This window comes from Larimichthys crocea, chromosome XXII (assembly GCF_000972845.2).
Source record: "Larimichthys crocea isolate SSNF chromosome XXII, L_crocea_2.0, whole genome shotgun sequence".
Classification (NCBI taxonomy): domain Eukaryota; kingdom Metazoa; phylum Chordata; class Actinopteri; family Sciaenidae; genus Larimichthys; species Larimichthys crocea.
This window is the reverse complement of record NC_040032.1, coordinates 3,268,684-3,289,697: the sequence shown is the minus strand read 5'-3', so window position 1 is coordinate 3,289,697 and position 21,014 is coordinate 3,268,684. Positions and strand designations below refer to the sequence as shown.

General features: G+C 41.6%; 2 protein-coding genes across 3 annotated transcripts; both read left to right on the top strand.

The window, feature by feature from the left end:
* The first annotated feature begins 808 nt into the window (after positions 1-808).
* Positions 809-15,189, top strand: hspa4a (heat shock protein 4a). The gene is made up of 19 exons (XM_010729327.3): positions 809-1,145; positions 3,721-3,778; positions 3,892-4,032; positions 5,084-5,206; positions 6,084-6,183; positions 6,448-6,581; positions 7,930-8,174; positions 8,358-8,434; positions 9,639-9,790; positions 9,996-10,102; positions 10,640-10,773; positions 10,942-11,123; positions 11,696-11,779; positions 12,465-12,617; positions 12,828-12,953; positions 13,092-13,199; positions 13,389-13,508; positions 13,728-13,889; positions 14,175-15,189. Exons 1-19 carry the CDS (start codon positions 1,039-1,041, stop codon positions 14,373-14,375), a joined length of 2,514 nt encoding a protein of 837 aa, XP_010727629.1. The 5' UTR covers positions 809-1,038; the 3' UTR covers positions 14,376-15,189.
* A 790-nt stretch (positions 15,190-15,979) lies between these two features.
* On the top strand, positions 15,980-20,748 carry rnf14 (ring finger protein 14). 2 transcript variants are annotated; one of them, XM_010729324.3, is made up of 9 exons: positions 15,980-16,286; positions 16,894-17,052; positions 17,140-17,270; positions 17,630-17,819; positions 17,908-18,290; positions 18,372-18,600; positions 18,711-18,883; positions 19,028-19,158; positions 19,256-20,748. In XM_010729324.3, exons 2-9 carry the CDS (start codon positions 16,902-16,904, stop codon positions 19,314-19,316), a joined length of 1,449 nt encoding a protein of 482 aa, XP_010727626.1. In that variant the 5' UTR covers positions 15,980-16,286; positions 16,894-16,901; the 3' UTR covers positions 19,317-20,748. The 2 variants fall into 2 exon arrangements, with proteins under 2 accessions (XP_010727626.1, XP_010727627.1); XM_010729325.3 differs by lacking the exon at positions 15,980-16,286 and adding an exon at positions 16,333-16,659.
* Positions 20,749-21,014: the final 266 nt, after the last annotated feature.

Genomic DNA, 21,014 nt, shown 5'->3' with positions numbered 1-21,014 from the left:
AGACAGTTTCTAAAAATAGTTTTTTTTATATATCTCATTTTGGCTTTTTTGTTTTTGATTCTTTATCTTCTGACACTGAACAGTATCAGCGTTGAGCATTTGGCTATCTGTGTCACCAACGCAATGCACACTCCCACCATTCAACTGTCAGTACACCCACCCATATTTACTTTTTGTCAGAGCTACATGTACATGTCACTGTCTCTCGTTTCTGTTTCATGGCTTCTTACTCAGGGTTTTTATTCCACCCACCAGACATGTTAAATCTTTTTCTAGTTCATGTATAGCCTTCATATTTTGGTTAATTTGATAAGGTGAAACACACAAGTTTGTAATATGATTAACCTGCTGCACAGGTATACAGCTAACCCTATCCACCATCATCCATAAAACTTTACAATGTTTGATCTTAAATGTGACTGATCTGGTCTGTTAAACTGCTTATTCACATGATTCATTTCTGTTACACAATATTTCATTAGAGTTTTATACTCACTGTGAAGTCATATTTATATACTGTTAAATATAAATATGACCTCATACTTAAAAACACGACAGCACCCTCGTACAACAGTCTGTTTTTGTTTTTCTACCTGGAGTTGATCCCATGTCAAAATCACGTACATTTATCGTTGGTTTCTTATTTGGGTTTGAGGCCCCAAAATTATTATGCAATAGCTAAAAAATCTCAGGATGTTTCCCCCCAAAGCCTCGTGTATTGGAGAACAGTCTTTCACATGGTTATAGAAAGGTCCAGAGATATCTAGAAACACGCAAATCTCGCGATGACTCCAGACGAGACGTCGGTTTTAGACTACCTTGCTTGCTGCAGGCTGCCCAGTCGGTACTGACAGAGCTGAGACACCGGTAACAGTGAGCGGTGTGGATTATGACTAGAGGTAGCCTGACTTAACACGGCGCGGTACAAACTAGTTCTTCTGACTTTTACACCAGTTCAAAGCCATACGCGCGTTTTTATTTTTCTAACGACAACTGTACATAACGTTAAAGAGAGCGTAGACAGTCGTATCGCTGAAGATGTCAGTGGTGGGATTTGACTTGGGCTTTCAAAGCTGCTATGTAGCTGTAGCCCGAGCCGGAGGGATCGAGACAGTCGCAAATGAGTACAGCGACAGATGCACACCGTAAGTATCTCAAATATAACAGGCGTTATTTAATGAAATCGCTATAGAAGATGTGCATTTTATCCTCTAATGGTGGTTGTGTCACTGTTGCTAGGGTAATACACGTGAATGCAGCGTTACTGACTAGCCAGTTAGCTGTACTTGTATCCATGTGTTCCGTATGTGTTCACCATTCTGCCTTTCAGTGAGACTAAAACACCTTTAATGTCTTTTAATGTCTTAATATTTTCATGGCGGACGTGGAACCGTCTAGAATTCATCTTTAACGCGCACTGCTCGTGTAACCATGGAGGGAGCTAGTCAGTTAGCCGAGCTTCCAGTTCTTTTTATGAACGGTAATGTACCGCTTTGAGTAAGGTGCCGGCTTTAGTAGTCCATCACGGGCGGGCGGTGTTCCCCCCTCCCCATCTCTCTGCTCTAATTACTGTTTATCTCTTGGAAGACGAAAGCTCCGACCAACCGGTGTACCCCGTGTGGCAAAGCGTGCGCCTTCCGTTATGTTCTCTGCGATGACGACATCAGCCAATCGCTTGTTGGAATATTCTAGCAATTTGTAGTCCCTTTAAGAGTTGAATGACTTGTTCTAAAGACATATACTGATAATGTTAACCTTTAAAAACGAGTTGATATCCTTTATTTAAAAAAAGGGAAATGTTGTCATCAACGTTTTGTTCTCGAATTGTCCAAGTTCACTTCATTCAGCTGACATGTTACACATGTTGTACAGCGTGCTGTACGTCAGCATGTGGTTATGACTTTAAAGGGATCTTTTGGCCTCATTTCTAATATAGTGACATGTCTGTGTATGTTATCAAGAAGACTTTATTAATGAGTTCCCAGAATAGTACTGCCTATAACAGATTAGTAAACTGTAGCTTTAGATGATATTACTTTTTAAAGAGGTTGTGTTATCTCTTCTTTTTTTTTTTAAATCATAATTTCTTTGTCTGACGCCTTGCAGGTTTCTGAAGAATGTAAAAATCCATTAAATGAATTCAGACTTATGTTTAAAAAGTCTCAAATTAATAAGATAAGTAGGCACAATTAAAATAAAATAGAAAAAAAAACAACTATCTAAATCAATCAGTGTATCACAAAATATGATTTCTTGTAAGTAACTTTTATATTGTTCCACTACATGCCTTATAGTTTAAGATGATATAATATGGTGATGCCTTGGGATAATTAGTTTGGTAATGGTGAGGGGAGTATAACATAAACAGGCCTCTTTTTTATGATTTGATACCAGGCCATAGAAAAGTAAAAATGTATCTAAGGTGTATAAATTATTATATTATTAATTAACATATCTAAACTTTATATTTCTTGTATGTCAGGAATATCTTTTGAACTTGTTAACATTTATTTTGAAATGAATAGGAAGCGTTACACACACCAAACCACATGTAATAAACTACTTACTACTGAGCTAAAAAAGGAGTTCAATTTGACTGAAATAAGGTCAGCGGGCTGACGTTCAAATGAACTTATTTATTTTTTTCTACATATGTCACATTCATGCAACTTAGTATTTGTACCCAGTAATCCATGCACCACCTGCAGCAGCTTGTCCCACAGTTTGACTAGATGAGTTAATGGACAGAAAGATAATGGATAAATCAACACAAATACAATTTCAACACATTTGTTTGTCCCTTGGTGTCTTGTAACAGGAATGTTTTTTTTTTAATTTTTAACATTTAATGTTCAATCAAAAGAATAATTTATTAATTAAAGTGATCAACAGTGCCTTTTTGGAGTGTTGCCTTAAAACTAGTTATTAAACTATTAGTGGTTATTTTAATGAGTGGTTATTAAACCATTACTTATCAAATTATCTGTGAAAGTGTTTTTGTAAACGTGTTCTTCTTAACTTAAAATGAACAAAACACACTACATCATATGACGTACTACTCTGTTTTTGGATCACCACGAGGCACGCCACTCGTTGAGCCAATGTTCTTCAGAGCCGTGTTGCACTGATCCCTCTTTGACATCACCAACTGGACTCGTGTGTTGACAGCGTCTGTAGCTCTGACATCTGCGTTTGATAGGGACGATGATGACAGGCATGTTTAGAACACAACCAGCTAGGACACAAGTGGACTGACCACGCCACTTTACACCGTGTTTACACGGCACTGTCTGAATGCTGAGAGATGGCTCTTAACAAACCTGCGTGCTGCCACGGTCCAGGTTTCAGCAAAGCTGTCTTTGAGAAATGTTCTGATCTCTCCTGTTTTAATTAGCCTAGTTTCCGCTTGTAAGCAAATATTAAAAGGGAGCGGAAATCCTGATCATATTACATACTGATTTTTTTCTTTCAGTGTTACCAGAAACAAACTGCTAGTGTTGCTACTGCAGACATGGAAAATGGTCTGTCCAGTTTTATGTGGGTTGGGCTTTGAAATGTCATGTCATGTGTAGGCATGAGACTGTGTAATAACTGACAATTAAATCGGTCTTTTGAAGTGTAAAAAAAAAAAAAAAAAGGTGGATTATACAAGGATTTTATACGGCTTTGTTCATTAATATGTCAGGTTGTAGCTTCATGTTTTCTTTTGTTGTCTTGCAGGTCGTTTGTATCATTCGGCCCACGAAATCGATCTATAGGAGCAGCTGCAAAGAGCCAGGTAAAATCACACCGTTGACATCCTTTGAGTTACTAATTAACGTAAAAAATTAAAAGTTAATGTCAATTATTGTGACACTATTTTTCCACGTTTGCCTCCTCTGTCACATCCAGGTGGTGACCAACTGTAAGAACACGGTACAGGGCTTCAAGCGATTCCATGGCCGGGCTTTTGCAGACCCCTACGTCCAGTCAAGCAAGTCTCACTTGGTGTATGATCTGGCACAGATGCCCTCTGGATCCACCGGTATTAAAGTAAGATTAAGGATTTTATGGTGCCTTTGCTGTATTTTTTTTGCCAAATTTCTGATGCCTTCAGGGTGTTTCAGAAGCGTCTCAGAAGTCACTCTGGTCTGCCAAAAATACGTGGCTGTTCTATTTTTGACGGACACCATGACCAGCCGCGTCAATCGGCACAGAGCAGATCGAGCTGGCCAGAAGTCAGACAGACAAACGGCATTAAAGATTGAGTTAATTTTCAAAATAAGATGCTCAAATGTGTGAATTTCTGAAGCCAAAAGGAAAACAAATGAACTCCGTACCATATTTACTTATGGTTGACGCACATAAATCAAGGAAAAGATGACCAAATCTGAGCAGGTTAACAAAGTCTGGAGGACAAAGCGCTCCATTTCTGAAATCCTCCTGGTGGGGTACGAAGCTCCAGTGTGACAGCGTCGTGTCTGGTGGGGTCCAGGTGTCGGAAGATTCCAAGTAACCTTATGTAGTGTGAGGAAAACAAGCTATCATTTATAACAAAATGTCACAGTGCAGCTTGAGTTAACACAGTCAACAACTGAGCTGTACTTATCAGTGTGGCTGCATGTTGAAGTAGGGCCATGATAAATTTAACAGAGAGAAAGCATAGAGACGCAGCATTATTCCTCATGTTCCTTCCTCCTCTCTTTTTCCTCTGAATCATTGCTCTTTTATGCTTTTATCCTCTCTTCTACCTCTTAAAGTTTATTTTTCTGGCAATTTATCTCTTAGAACAATATTCTGTTCTAGGAAATGATCCCCAGCTGTCAGCTCAATGCACGAATATGAATTATTTAAAGCTTCTTCTCTTAGACTGTAAACAGATAAAAATCTTCTTGTACACAAATAACAGCGCCTGGCTTGCACACAGCCCGGCATGATTTTGTGTCCCTGTGGAGATGCGCGTCCTCAGGACAAATGAGATAGGACGAATCAGAAGACGGCATCAACCTGTTGTTGCAAAAGATCAGTTTTAGGAGCTGTCTAGTCTGTTGAGATTCCTTCAATGAAACTGAAGCGTTAACATCCTTATTCTTGTCGACTCTAGGTGATGTACATGGAGGAGGAGAAGGTGTTCAGCATCGAGCAGGTCACTGGCATGCTGCTGACCAAACTCAAGGAGACTGCTGAAAGTGCACTGAAGAAACCAGTCGTCGACTGCGTCATCTCGGTAAGCAGACATCTGCACCGCTTTCACGGCTTCAGCAGGGTGTCTGAAAATCTATAAAACATCTTAAATAGATTTGTCAGTGCGGTGCATTCCTTTTTCTGCTTACCCGGCTCCAACTAGTCTTTTAGTCTAATTTTTTGAAGCAAGATATCTCATCTAATTGGCTTTAAATGTAGGAGAGGAGGTGTTAATTTACTCGCTGGGTCACCGCACGCAGCTTATCTTAAGATGTGGCGCTTCAAGAGACACGTGACTCACTTTTACTCACTGTACTTCAAGTAAAAGTATCGCATCTACATCCTGCCACTTTGAGTCACAACTATTAATGTCACCCTCTTGCATTTTCAACTAGCTTTGGCGATAAAGCTGCCTCCAAGGCTTATAAATGTATTACCACCTGTGTGTGTGACATTTTGAGCTCCAAGGACTTCACCAGATGTCTTGTCTGAAAGCTTTTATTTCCTCCCTTACACCTCACTGGCGAAGAGTGGGATGTGTGTGTGTGTGTGTGTGTGTGTGTGTGTGTGTGCGTGTCTCTTGCTGTGCTCACACTATATGAATTCACCAGCAGCATCTGTTGTGTAATGTTACAGAGCTCGCACAGGGATGCTCTTACTTTCACTGGTCTTAAATCTACAGTTTGCATCAGCCCTGGATGATGGATAATGTGTTATTATTACCGTGGCCAGTAGCTAAATTTAGCGCATGAGCTTTTCCACATGGAGATGTTTTGTTTTGACACCCGGATTAACGTTATCCAGAAATCTTGTGATGCAGGAGATTTATCTTGGACATCTTTGGCGTCTTATCAAATGCCTTACGGTAATGCCATGTGTATATTAACTTTATTAACACTGAATTGTCCCCCCCCCCTCAGGTCCCGAGCTATTTCACCGACGCAGAGAGGAGATCTGTCATGGACGCAGCTCAAATCGCAGGCCTCAACTGTCTACGACTAATGAATGAGACCACTGCAGGTACACTGAGACACAGTACACTCTGTGCAGGACAGGCAGCACCTGTAGCATTGTAGCTGGTTCTCTCTAATTGGGCTTTTAGACAGTCATCACACTGCACTGACAACCTGATGATATTTTGTTTAAGACATCTCCCAGAGCCTCTGTCAAGAAAGCTAGGAGAAAGCACTGAGTTGTCGACTTGTATTTTGTATGTATTTATTTGTATGCTGATGCAGCTGTGGTAATAAACTAACACCAGATTAATGCCTGTTTCTGTTGCAGTGACTCTGGCATACGGCATCTACAAGCAGGACCTGCCAGCTCCAGAGGAGAAGCCCAGGATAGTGGTGTTTGTCGATCTGGGGCACTCGGGTTACCAGGTGTCGGTTTGTGCCTTCAATAAGGGAAAGCTCAAGGTGAGTAATGAATAATTTGTGCCTATTTTGAAAAGCAATACTGAAGGGCGTGAAGAGTTGGGGGGCGGTTAGGGCAGGTTATGATGATACAGCATTATGAGCTTGTTTGTTTTTGCCACAAAAAAAAAGTTGGTCCTTTTTGTTTTCTTCTCACGGGCAAAGACAGACAGAAGTGGGGCGGTCAAGAATGAATGGAATCAGTAGAAAAGGACATCCGACCCACATGTTGTACACGTTATTGATTACTAAGAATGCATTCATCCCATATGCATAAAAGCAGAGTGATTTATTTCTTTCTTTTAAAAACTGATGGCTCATCATCCATTTTGTGTTGATTTTGGCGGTGTGGACAAAAGCGGTAATGTTTGTATTGCCTCCTTTTGTTCATTTCGAGGGAATTCTATTAAGAATAACCGTGTAGAAAAAGACAAAGTTTACAGGTTTTGACTGAGTATATTTCAAAGGACAAACAAAATAAATAGATAAATGCAAAGAAAATGCGACACCAAGTAGAATCCAAACAGGACAAAATGACTGCCATACAGTTCACAAGATAAATCTTCCGTCGAAACAAATTTGTCACGATAACAGTGTCTGTAAAATGACATGAATAAATGAATCCAACAAATCCAACTCAAAATCAAAGCTAACGTTTCCCCATTGTGGAAACACAGTTCCTACCAGAGCAAGGGAGTCCCTCTCTATTTTTAAAAACCTCCTGAAGTCCCAGCTCTTCAGAGCCTCTCCTAGCACTGCCAACAACTGGAGATGATAAATCTACCCCGCTCGAACCTTCACAGTACCTACTGCTGTACCAGTATGTCCAAATCGCGCTTTACCGTGATTGTTTCCCTTTTTTGTAAGTCGCTTTGTATAAAAGCGCCAGCTGAATGACTAAATGTAAATGGTGTGACACTGTGCCAATGTTTTCTCAAATCTCTTCTGTGTACCAGGCTTATGCAGACACAGTTTTCCATCTGTTTTAATAGACAACATTTCCTTGAGCCAATGTACCCAAAGCAGGGTGGAATCATAGGCTTTTAGTTCAGGAGAATAAGTTTCTTGTCCCGGCAGAGCCTTCAAATATGGCCAGGTCATGGTTGAAGGGTGAATGTCGAGAGCCGCTCAAAAACTGCAGCCTAAAAACTGAATAATGTGGGGCAAAACCAAAAAGTTGATAACCTCTTGTAGTATGTTGAAGTAATGTGACCACTGAGCACATGTCCACTTTTTCCATTCTTATACCCGCACATGTCTGCTCTAGCAGTGATATAAAATATTTATCCAGCAGTTTGATCATTTGTCATCCAATCAAACATTTCCCCCCTTTGTCGTCCTCTGCCGTCAGATCCTGGCCACGGCGTTTGACTCGGACCTCGGCGGGAAGGGCTTCGACGACATCCTGGTCAACCACTTCTGTGAGGAGTTTGGGAAGAAGTACAAGCTGGACGTCAAATCCAAGCCCCGGGCACTGGTGCGCCTCTACCAAGAGTGCGAGAAGCTCAAGAAGCTGATGAGTGCCAACTCCTCCGACCTGCCACTCAACATTGAGTGTTTCATGAATGACATCGACGTGTCCAGTAAACTGAACAGGTGAAGCAAAGCTGCTGAGGTCTTAAGAAACACTGATTTATGTGCTGTGGTTTGAGTCTTCACAGTCTAAGCACACATTCTAAAGTGTGTTGATATAATTAGAAATGACTTTTCGAGGTACCCCATGTACATCTGCTTGTCTCTGTCTGAGTCTATTAATAATCTATGACTGTGTGTCCCCAGAGGTCAGTTTGAGGAGATGTGTGCGGGGCTGCTGGCCAAAGTAGAGGGTCCCCTGCGCAGCGTCATGGAACAAGCCAGTAAGTACATCAGACTTTAATAGCAGATGGACTATCCTGGTCAGCACGTGCACACTCACTTAGACAAGGTTCAGTCATGTGCTTTCGCTGAGACAGCCTTTCCCTCCGGACACTGGCTGCAGAGTTGTATTGTTAAAGGGTAACCTTAAGTATTTTTCAACCTAGATCATATTTTCCCATGTTTTTGTGTCTGAGTGAGTAATGGTAAGAACTTGAGCCAGATGACTGCACCTAGCCGCTGTGTAATCCTTGGCACAGTCAATAAACACCCAATAATAGTGCTTGTTTTTGCTCTGAATATTATTATAAGTGTCTGACAACATTAAAGGATCCCCACAGAGATAGATCTGTTAATAAGAAAGATATTTTTGTTTAACCAGGAGCAGCAGTTGAATCACTGTGTTCAAAGCTCCATTGGCAAAAGCAGTAATTGTAAGATAAGATAGACTTTGATCCCACACTGGTGACAGCAGCTTGTACACACAAGGTTGATTAAAATAAAAAAAATACTTGCAAGTAAGAAATATCATGCTGGTGTTAAAGAGCCTGACAGCTGCTGGAATGAAGGACTGTGCAGGGGGTGGGAGGAGTTGTTCATGATGGCCGTCGGCTTGCCAACCTAACATCGTAACACTTCATTTAAACCTCACAGTCACCTCAACCGCCTTGCTTGGTGTTTCCACTGTTCCAACAATCACCATTAATCCACAGAGTCACATGTGGAAAATATTCCCTCTGTCTCTCTGATCCGATCTGACCTCCCTCTCGCACTTCTTCTGATATTTTTCACGTCCGACTCGGTGAATTAACGGTTTGTTTCCACCAAACCAGAGTCGATGATTGTTGGAACAGTGGAAAACAATAGTTTTGAGTTTTAAAGAAGGTGTTGCAATGTTAAGATGATCTTCAAGGTAAAATGACTGAAAATGATTTGTCAATGGAGCCTGGTGGGTCTGAACAGAGCGATACAACTTATAAAGACAGAATCTTAGCCTTTAACAACAGTTCTCTCTGCAAGGAACCAAATTGTAGGAGCGTGCCATTTTTCATGTGCATACATGTAGCTTTAGCTCAACCCTGTGCCGTGCTGTTCTCTTTACTATTTCAGCATCAGCAATGGTGTCGTAGTATTAGAAGCTGTGACACTGTGATCTTTAACAAGACTGCTTTGTATCACCCTCATCTCCCCACTTCCTGTATCCAGAGCTGAAAAAGGAAGATGTCTATGCAGTGGAGATCGTGGGCGGCGCCTCCAGAATGCCCGCAATCAAAGAGCGAATCAGCAAATTCTTCGGCAAGGAGCTGAGCACCACCCTGAACGCAGACGAGGCCGTGGCTAGAGGCTGCGCTCTGCAGGTACAGCTCACCTGTCATTGACCATCACTTATATATGACACACATGCATACATACATAATGATGTCTTAAGCTGGATTTGTGTTTTTGTAGCTCTTATTTTACTGTTTTCATATTTCGTGGACACTGAACTTCTTGCTGTTACAATAAGAAAGCGACGTCATGACAGAACTTTAACTTGTGTTTCGTGTGTTTTTTTTTCTGCAGTGTGCTATCTTGTCACCAGCATTTAAAGTCAGAGAGTTCTCCATTACAGATGTTGTCCCCTACTCCATCTCCCTGAAATGGAATTCAGCCGCAGAGGAAGGACTGAGGTACGTTCAGTTAGCTGACAACACCAAAGCAGGACTTGAACATCACGCTTTATAAGATTTCGCAGAGCTAATATCCTACTTTGATGCTGGTGTGGGTATCAGTGGACTTGATTGATGTCATGTGGTTTGGCCTGTCAGGAGAATACTGTGTGAGGCCTCGCAGTGTTAAAATATCTAGCATGCCGTTACATATCAGTTGAATTTGTTCCTCAGTGTTTTATTTTGTCTGTTGCGTAGTATAACACAGTTGTCACGCTGGAATGACTCACTAACTAAGACAAGGTTAGAAACCTGTTTTCTTTAAAAGACCACACCTTTGTGCTGCCGCTTACCTCCACCTGCAGGATTTTCTACCACACTCTCTGCACTTACTATCTGAAATCTCTACCAGCTGCGTTCACATTTTAAAATGTATAAAAAAAAATGGATGCAACCAGTGACAATCCACATCACTGTAAATTTCTGATTTAAGTTGTACGGTTCTGTCTGTGTGACCTTTTGTCGTCTCTTTGCCCTCCTCCTGTTGCGTTTTTACAGTGATTGTGAGGTTTTCCCAAAGAACCATGCAGCTCCCTTCTCCAAAGTTTTGACCTTCTTCCGGAAAGACCCCTTCACTCTTGAAGCTTACTACAACAACCCCAAGGAGCTGCCCTACCCCAACAGCTCTATAGGTACTGCAAAGTCAACTCCTTACTTAGAGATAAGTGGACAGTAACGAGTATGGTGTCATTAGTCGACGTATACAAACAGTTCCTCCTTCATTTCTTGTGTGTTTCCTTGAGGATATAAGAGGATACTCTTACCTGTTCTAACCTTTGACCTTTTTTCCGGCCCTACAGGCCAGTTCCTGATCCAGAATGTGGTCCCTCAGGCGTCTGGGGAGAGCGCAAAGGTCAAGGTGAAGGTCCGGGTCAACGTTCACGGAGTGTTCAGTGTATCGAGCGCCTCGCTAGTAGAGGTCGTGAAAACGGCCGAGGGAGAGGAGCCAATGGAAACAGACCAGACAGTGAAGGAGGAGGAGGTGTGTACTGCGTGTATTTGTACTAGGTGAAATGAAATAATGACGTGTGTGTGTGTGTGTGTGTGTGTGTGTTTGATGTATACCGCTTTGTCTTTCACCACAGATCTTGTTCACACAGATTGTCAGTCTGGCCCCACCTCTGTTTTTTTTAATAGCTGATCATGCTATCACTCTGGAATGTCGATGTCATGCCTTAACAAGCTTAAGACAGCCTCAATGTGCTGTGTTCTGTCTCTAATGTCTCTTTGTAATTTGTTTGGCATTTTATTTCGGGTTGTTAGTCACCATCTGCACTCCAGAGCCAACTGCTGGATCACATATGTGTAATGCTTTGTAATTGTGGAATCATCAACGCCTGGGAACGTTATATTATCAAACACAGTACGTCTGCAACAAATGTGAAAAGCTGTTTGAATGTTGTTTGAATTCATCCTGAGTTTGTGGCAAACTCGAGCAGAACAAAGCTCAAGCAGAAAACAACAACTTAGACTCTTCTTAACTCAATATCAGTGTCACAACTTCCTGAAAACACATGTGGTTGAGAGGTCTTTTCTTTTGTTGCTGTGTCTCAGAACAAAATGCAGGTAGACCAGGAGGATCAGAAAGCCCAGGCTGGAGACAACGGAGACAAGAAATCAGAGACAGAGGAGATGGAGGTAACCTTGTGCTCAGCGATTAAGGCTATCACCGTAATGTCAATACATTTTTCAGAACATATACAAAAGAGTTACAGTGCTATCTACAATTGCTGGGACAAGTGGAAACACAAACAGCCTTTTAAATGTGGATAGCAGGTCTGTTTGCTTCCAGTGTAAACAAACGCACGGCACAAAGTCGAAAAGGGCAGGAATGTGGCAGGTTCAACAAAATGTGATGCTATTGAAGATAGAACAAATGTTTCCAGACGTCACTTTTGGTGTTTTCATCCGAAACATCCATTAAAAGATAAAGCAAAGACAGAGAGAGACAGATCCCGACATCGCCTAAATGTGCCACAGCCAGTGTTAACAAGTGATTTTAAAGAAATGTAGCTCTTTATAATATTTATACCACATACACACACTGAAAGATAAATGGGTGTTAAATAGTCTTAAAGGCACAATCAAATGTATTTAATGTCTGCACAGAATCTAATGTATTCACACAAAAAAGCTTAATCCACTCTGGTAGGAATCCCACAGATTTAAAGTGCCTGTATTATAGCAGTTAGGAAACTTTCGAACATGTACCCTGGGATTCACCTCAGTTCCTCTTACATATGTCATATTTGTAGAACATTTTTTCCTACCAAAGCAGCAGCTTTTACACCGGCTAAAATGATTTTCGTCTCTCCTTTCTCAGACGACGGAGGACGCCAAGCAGGAGAAGAAGAACGATCTGCCCCCTCAGGCGAAGAAGCCCAAAGTGAAAACGAAGACAGTCGAGCTGCCCATAGAGAACAATTTGCACTGGCAGCTGTCCACTGACGTACTAAATATGTTTGTGGAGAACGAGGTAATGTGCTAAAAATGACCAGGAATGTCTAGCATGCACTTTATCCGAGCAATGTGCCAGCAGCAGAGACATCTCGCTCTTGCTTTCATTTGCTTTTTATTTAAAACAAAAATGGAGCACTTTAGGATTTCTGTCATAATATTATAGCTGCGCTTTATCTAGTGCTACTCTGCTGACTAACTGGTAACACCCTCATTGTGACACTTCCAGGGTAAGATGATCATGCAGGATAAGTTAGAGAAGGAGAGGAACGACGCAAAGAACAACGTAGAAGAGTACGTGTACGACATGAGGGATAAACTGCACGGCGCCCTGGAGAAGTTTGTAAATGAAGCTGTGAGTATAGTGCACACTCAAGTCCTGTAGATGGCAATATACCACATGGTAATAGAGAGCGTGAGCAGTGTGTTTAACTTCCAGTGGGTTTGTTTTTAAGAATTGGGGATTTAATGTCACTTCTTGTGCAACATGCAGGACCGCGATGCGTTCTCAATAAAACTCGAGGACACAGAGAACTGGCTGTATGAAGACGGAGAGGACCAACAGAAACAAGTTTACATTGACAAACTCGCTGAACTGAAGGTAATCGGGCTCGCAGTGTGTCACTGGACAGTAATAGATGACATGTAACACCAGACCGTATACATGGCGACTGCCCTGTACAGTTTCAGACGTTTGTTGGTTGATTTTTGTCATTAAATTGTGAATTAGCTGTGTTTCTTCATCAGTTTTGTCTTGCTTGACTGTCTGTGCTTTTTTTTTTTATTACAGAAACTTGGCCAGCCAATTCATGAGAGATACATAGAAGCTGAGGAGAGACCAAAAGCGTTTGAGGAGCTTGGCAGACAGATCCAGCTATTCATGAAGATCATCGAAGCTTACAAGGCGAAGGTAATCTGGCTCATGGAACACGTTTGTTGACTTGCCAAATTGTTTGCTCAGCTAGATTTTGTTACTGAAATATTAGAGCAGCAGCTCTCATAGATTTTATTTGTATAGCAGGGACCTCGTAGGATAAGTGTAAATGCAGAGATGCAAAAACTGCCTTTAAGTATATTTAAGAACAGAAGGTGGTTGTAGGTACTCATTTACCTGCTCGTCTTCCAACAGGATGAGCAGTACATTCACCTGGATGAGTTGGAGGTGACTCGGGTGGGCAAGCAGCTGAACGACGCCATGGTGTGGATGAACAGCAAGATGAACCAGCAGAATAGCCAGGACCTCACTCTGGATCCAGTGGTCAAAGTTGCAGAGATTCAGGCCAAGACTAAGGTACTGAGAGTGCATTCAAGGCACATACAGAAATGAAAGAAAATTCAGTAGTGGTAATACAACTGCTAGCCCCAAACATATCACAGCAACCTCTAAAGGACAGCTGCAGTTTTGCAATAGTGGCAAAGATGTGTGAAATAATAAAACAAGTCTTCATTGTACAAATTGCTTGTACAAATCCACATAATTTAATTTAAAAGCTCTGATCATGTGAGCAAAAATCATCTCTGGAGAATTATTTTTTGTACTCTACCTCTAATGAATGATTTCTTTTTCCTCGTTCAGGAGCTTTATTCAGCCTGCAACCCAGTGGTGTCCAAACCCAAACCCAAGGTGGAGCCTCCTAAGGAGGAGAAGACCGAGAACGGGCCAGTCAACGGGCAGGAGGGAACAGAGAGCCAGCCATGCAACCCAGACAAAACTACATCCGCAGGCACGGAACAGGGGACAGCAGAGAACAAGCTCCCTGAAATGGACATTGACTAACTGTTGCAGCTGCCAGCCCTGAGTTTCACCTCTGTTTGTCCCGCTTCTCGCCCCTCCCCAGTTCTGTCATTCTTCTGAGATTGTTATTGATGGCACAGTAGCCGCTCTTAAAGACACAGACAGCAGCACCACTAGTCAATACAATTCTTCAGTCATCCCTCCACGGCATGTCATTTCTCATTTTCTCTGAATACAAAAATATTGCGTAATGTTAATATTGAATGGACCACATTATTACGTAAGAGTTGTGAGCGTGGGGATGGAAACTGCTTTCTCTGTGTTGCTTTGACGGCCAATGTGTTGAAGATTGTTTTTGTTCAGAATCTCCTGAGCACATTTAAGCAAAGAATGTCACATTTGAAAAATCGTAAGCTCTGCAGAAGAAAACTAGTTCTACACCCAAGATTTATGAAAATGTAAAATATTGCAGTCTAAATAAGGTATAGATGATGTGGTAAATGAACATGGATTGTTCCACATTGTACGTGACAAACGGGGCATTTCTCCCACTACAAATGTAACTGATGGATTATAAATTTAAAAGGACAGAAGGAGATTGTGTTGAGTTTACTTGTACTGTTTGTTGATGAAACTAGATACTGCTAGTTAACTGTCATGCAGGATTTCATTGTTTGGCTTTTCTCATTCAAAAGCAATGGTCCGTCGGTTGTTCTCTGGTAGCCTTGTATTGTTTTTTTGTTTTGTTTTTCTACTTAACAGCGTGAATGCTGGTCCAACAAACACACTCCTGGGTGCTGCTGCTGTTGCCACATCACCAAAAAAGCAAAAAATAAATCTTGACAAAAAAAAAACAGCTTGTGAAAAATTTATCCTTATATACCATGGATATTGTCAGTGAACGCATCTCCTACCTTCAATTTTTAAACGTGATGAATGATAGCTTCAGGTTATTGTCAGACCTAAACAACACTGACAATCTGTAACCTTGTAAACTGTGGACATTGTGTGTCAGGTCTTTGCTAAGTTGACCAGGATGACCACATTTCATTTTATTTTTTTTACATACTATTATACTATACTATAAGTTGCATCTATCATTGGATATTATTTATTTTTTCCAATTTAAAAGCAAAACTGACAAATGTATTAGTTCTAATATAGTAAATAAGTGGTAATAAATAACTATCCATGCCCCCATTTTCTGTAACTGCTTATCCTTAAATGGGTCACAGGGGCTGAAGCCTTGATAAATAACTAGATTTATTATATTCTTATTTATAGTATGTTATGAAAGCACATTAATTTATATCACCATTTATCATTTCATGAACATACTATAAAGCGTGTCTGTATGAATTTGCTTCTGAGTTTATGTGTATGTTGTACGATGTACGCTAAGTCTGCCTGTGAGTCTACATGTGTGGCTCCCAGCTGCTATAAATGAAAACTGTTTAGTCCAACTCTGCTTAAATTTGTATGAAGGACAACAAATTACACAAATAAACGCAGAAATACATGATTAAACACACAGTAAATGAAATAAATACAGTTTGATTACGGTATTTCTGGATTTTGACATGTATGTCGGTGTATTGGCGGTATATAAATGGTTGCCAGGCTGCGGTGTGTATGCACTGGCCTCCTGGGCGACGTTAGACAAACATACAACACTTACGGCTCCTCCTGTGTGACGATAATTCATAAAGTTTGAGGGATTGGCAGATGGTGGTGGAAACAAGAGAACGGGAGGCCGCTGCTGTGGCTTTGGAACACTGGAGAAACTCGTCAAAAAACCGCATGTAAACAAAATAAAAATATAGTTTTGAATGTGGGCAGCGATAACTTCGGTGTTCGGCCTACAGGCGGCGCTGTCGCCTCCACATGTCATTGACCCCCACAGCCATGAACCAGTCAGAGTGCAGGAGTCACTAGCACTTTGGGTCGGTCACGGTAAGAAACGTGTTACTGTGTTGTCGTATTTGTACGAGCTTTGCTCAGAAGTGAAGTAAAGTACAGATAAAGTGGTCTAGTTTGAAGCTACCACAGAGGAAAAGTTAAGAGCCGGGCCGAGCTCCCCACTGTAGCCATAGCCACTGTTTACACCGGCTAACATTGCTAACTAGCTCGGACTGCTTCACTCACGCCATGTTATCTGTCTCCTTGCGTTTAGTTTACCAGCTTTCCCCCCCTCCTGTGCACAACAACATTCACTATTATTTAGGCGAGCGTTAACCTCATCATTAAACGACGAACACGTCTTATGTGGATAAGTTTACTTTTGCTGGCTTAGCGTGCTAACCTTTGAGCCTTGACGTCAGATGAGGTAAGCTGATGTTATGTCACAACAAAGTTGCGTTAGCTGTGTGTGGGCTCGTTATTGATGTAACGTTACTCTGTTTGAGTGCGTCTAGACAAATAATTAACCCACATTGGATCAAATAATCAGTACACGGAAGGATAGGCGTGTGTGAAGATGTGCAAGTCAAATGTACACGTGATTAGCCACCGCTTGGCTTTGCTGCATCTATAACCGTATCACATCTTGTTGTTGTTACAGGTATGTAAATGTCTGAGGACAGGGAAGCCCAGGAGGATGAGCTGCTTGCTTTAGCAAGTATCTACGATGAGGAGGAGTTCCACCGGGCAGAGTCTGCGCAGGGGGGAGAGATCCAGCTCTGCCTGGAGCTCCCTACTGATTTCAAAGTAGTAGTCAAAGGTACTTTTAATATGTCGTCTCACGTACACATTGTGAGTGTCGCTCCCGTTAAAAAAAAGATGTAATTTTGTTTCCTCTATGTTTCAGGAGAGAAGCAAACGGAATACAATGTATGCTTCTTGCCTCCTTTGGTGCTCAACTTTGAGCTTCCTCCAGACTATCCATCCACGTCCTCGCCGCTCTTCACTCTCAGCTCTAAATGGATGACCAGAGCGCAGGTAACGCTTACGATAGCTCATGTAGCACTGATGTAATGTAACAAAACGATGGTTTGTGAAGGTTCTCAGTCATCCAGGTCATCTTTCTTTGAGAAGGGTTAAATCTGGGGCAACATCCGAGAGGCTTTCTCAGTTTAAGCCTCTTTGATGAGAGGGGAAACATCTCTTACGGATCTACAGCCAAGTCCAGTTGCCTCAGATTTTACCCTTCTCAAAGACGACAGTACTATAGAAAAGCTGACCCGCAGCTGACCTTTTTAAATTGAGTCAACTGAGAAGAAGTGTGTGTCTTTACCATAAAAAGTAATTGTTATTATTATGTCCTTCATCACTCCGTGCCTCTTCCTTCTCCTTCTCAGATGAGCGCTCTGTGCAGACGCCTGGATGAGCTGTGGGAGGAGAACCAAGGCTCTGTGATTCTTTTCACATGGATCCAGCTCCTCAAAGAGGAGGCTCTGGATTTTTTGGGCATCAAGTCTCCTCTTGAAGTCATCAGGGGAGGAAGTAAAGCCGGTGGTGAGCGCAGGAAAACTGACCCTGCAGCCGCAGGTAGAGTATTACAGTAGCATTTTTTGTTGTTGTTGTTGTTGTTATAAAGGAATGTTAATTATTAATGTCAAATATCAATTTGGTTCAGCTCTGCAGTGCGAGAGTCATTCTGAAAATGTTGAGGAGAAGAAAAAAGAAGTAAAGAAGGAAAAATCTGAACCGCAGTTGTCCTCGTCTTCTCAACTTGACCCGCGGACCGTTCTTTTGATGGACCCGCGCGCCGACCTCCTACCTCAGCTCCTGGACTTCGACGAGGCGCAGCGGCAGAGGGTTTTCGACGGCAAAGTGTTCTGCTGCGGGATCTGCTTCGTAGAAAAGCTGGGCTCCAGCTGCCTCTGCTTTAAGGAGTGCCAGCATGTCTACTGCAAGGCCTGCATGACTGAATACTTCCAGATCCAAATACGAGATGGCAACGTTCAGTGCCTTAATTGCCCTGAGCCCAAATGTACCTCTGTAGCCACACCGTTGCAGGTAATCGAGTGGTAAAGTAGACATCCGTTTATGTATCTGTGTTTTGTTTGTCTTACCACTTTATCTGTCTTCGCCTCTCAGGTGAAGCAGCTTGTGGATGAGGAGCTTTTTGCCCGTTATGACCGTTTGCTGCTCCAATCAAGTCTGGACCTCATGGCCGATGTGGTTTACTGTCCCCGTCAGTCTTGTGGCACCGCTGTCATGGTGGAGCCGGACACAACCATGGGCATTTGCTCAGCCTGCCAGTATGCTTTTTGCACACTGTGCAAGCTGGGCTATCATGGCCTCTCCAACTGTAAAATCCCTGCAGGTAATATCACAACACGTGTTAACAAAAGCTATGTTAGTATAATAGTAATAATAGCTTTTAGGTGCTGTATTGGTCAAATACTGAATACTGTTTTCTATCTTGTACCATAGAGGACTTGCGTAACCTCAGAGATGAGTACCTGTCAGCCACAACTGAGGGGCAAAAGTTCATGGAGCAACGCTTTGGGAAGAGGGTGATCCAGAAGGCGGTGGAAGAATCCTTTAGCAGAGACTGGCTCAATGAAAACTGCAAATGCTGCCCCCGCTGTGGAACCAATATACAGGTTAGGCTCCCCCTGCTGGTCATAGTGCAGTAGAACAAGCTTTGGGGGTCACACATGATAGTCAGATAAATAACGTGTTCAGTGCACAGTATAGATGATTCAGTGTTTAAAACATTCTCTCTAATGCCTCGTCTCTGTCTCTAGAAAGTGGATGGCTGTAACAAGATGACCTGCACCTCGTGTAGACAATACTTCTGTTGGCTGTGCTTAGGCCTGCTCAGCAAAGTCAACCCATACAGTCATTTTAACAACCCACAATCACCCTGTTTCAACCAGTTAGTGATCTGTTTTCTCTATTTATTTTTTTGTTCATCACTCACACTCCGTCTGTAAACATGTTGGTTGAACGTGCATTTTCTTTCCCCGTTGCAGACTCTTCCACGGCGTGGATCTCGACGAAGAAGATGCCTTCTGGAGCGATGAGGAGGACTGACACTATAGCACAGTACCTCACTGCTATATGCTCCATTTGAATGCACTTTATCGCACATCTCCATGACTCATTTTATATATGACAGATGTCATGTAGAAAAAGATCAGGGTCGGCGAGTGCAGTTTTTGTAGAGAGGAACTGTCAAGCTGTGGTAATTTTTTGGTAAAAGTAGACGTTTTCTATGAAGAGTCAAGGATACACACTCTATATGTTCAGCCAATGACTAGTTCATAGGACTGGTCTGTTAATATAAAACTCAAAGCAAGTGAACAGAACAAAAGAAGTGTACATTTTGGTTGAATTTCTCTTGATTATAAGTTAGGTCTACAGATCTAGTCTCTCTTCTTAATTGAGCATACATTTCACGATGAGTTTTGACATCTCACAGGCTTATAAGCTCGGTTTGATCAAATCAAGGTATTTACTTTAAGTTAGCCAGCAATTATCAGAGTGTTGCAGGGAAAAGAAGGCCAGCACTTTACCTTCTTTATCATGTACAAGTATCCTGCTTTGTTAATTAAGTAACTCCTCTGGCTAGCTGTCTGTTCCAAGTTAACTTTTCTTCAAACAACCTTCAAGGAGGATAATTGAGTAACTCTTACACGCACACACACACACACCGTTAATAGAGGATTAAAGCAATAGAGACAAACCTGGAGATTTGAATCCCATCCATATTTCCAAAGCTACTTAAGTTTTGTTTGCTTTAGTTGTAGCTTGTATTGGTGAACTACCAGAATGGGAGGAAGAGAAACTCAGTTCTCTAGAGTATTCTCTGTATGTTTTAGGGTTGTACTCATCATGTGATTGTTTTTTGTTTTTGTTTTTCTCTGAAAGTCATGTTTACATTTGCCTTTTCTTGATGAGTTAATTTACAGACAGTGTCTTTTGCACATCATATAAAGTCAGGTAGGTTGACATCATTGGTTGAGGGATGTGGTTTCATAATTAGTTTGAGAACGGAAAAATCAACGCATTCAAGAATAATAATGAACTAGATTTGTTCAACCCCTCCTTTGTACAACATTTATTTTAATGTTGCCAAACATTAATGTCAAAAGAGTGGCCATAGAATTTTGTCTAGCGATACAAATATGATTTTGTATAATGTTAATTTATTTATTTTCTGTTTTTATTTTATGAGAAAGGAGAGTATCTCATGCAATGCAGCTCTGTTAAAAAATTGAACCCTGCATCAAAACTACCTTCTTTTTTTTTCTCTCCCCAACAGTGAATGATTTGTTCCTTACTGCTTTAAAAGTTCAGGGTGCTTTCAGGATTGATGGTCCAGTCTGGACCGGTGAAAAGACAATCTCTCGTAGTCTTGAAACACACACTGTGAGAAACGCCTCACGTACATAACCTGCAGAATTCTGTTCAAATGCATTCAGCATACTGTTCCTCAAAATAAATGTTACCACTTAACATTTAACCTGTGTTATTCATTGGATCTGAAACTGAACATTACTTTTTGGTGCCAGCATAATTCTTCTCCCCTCACTATGTGTCAAGATACACAACATTCTGCGAGTCCAACACACTTTCATGGTTGAAACAAAGCGTAGCTTTTTACCGGGATCAGTCGTGAAATTGTAAAAACAGAACTGGATAACAAATTTACTGATTTAAGAAAAAAAAAGAATCCATAAATAAGAGTTTGACTAAAGGTGAGTGAGTAAATAATCCCTTTTCACAGCA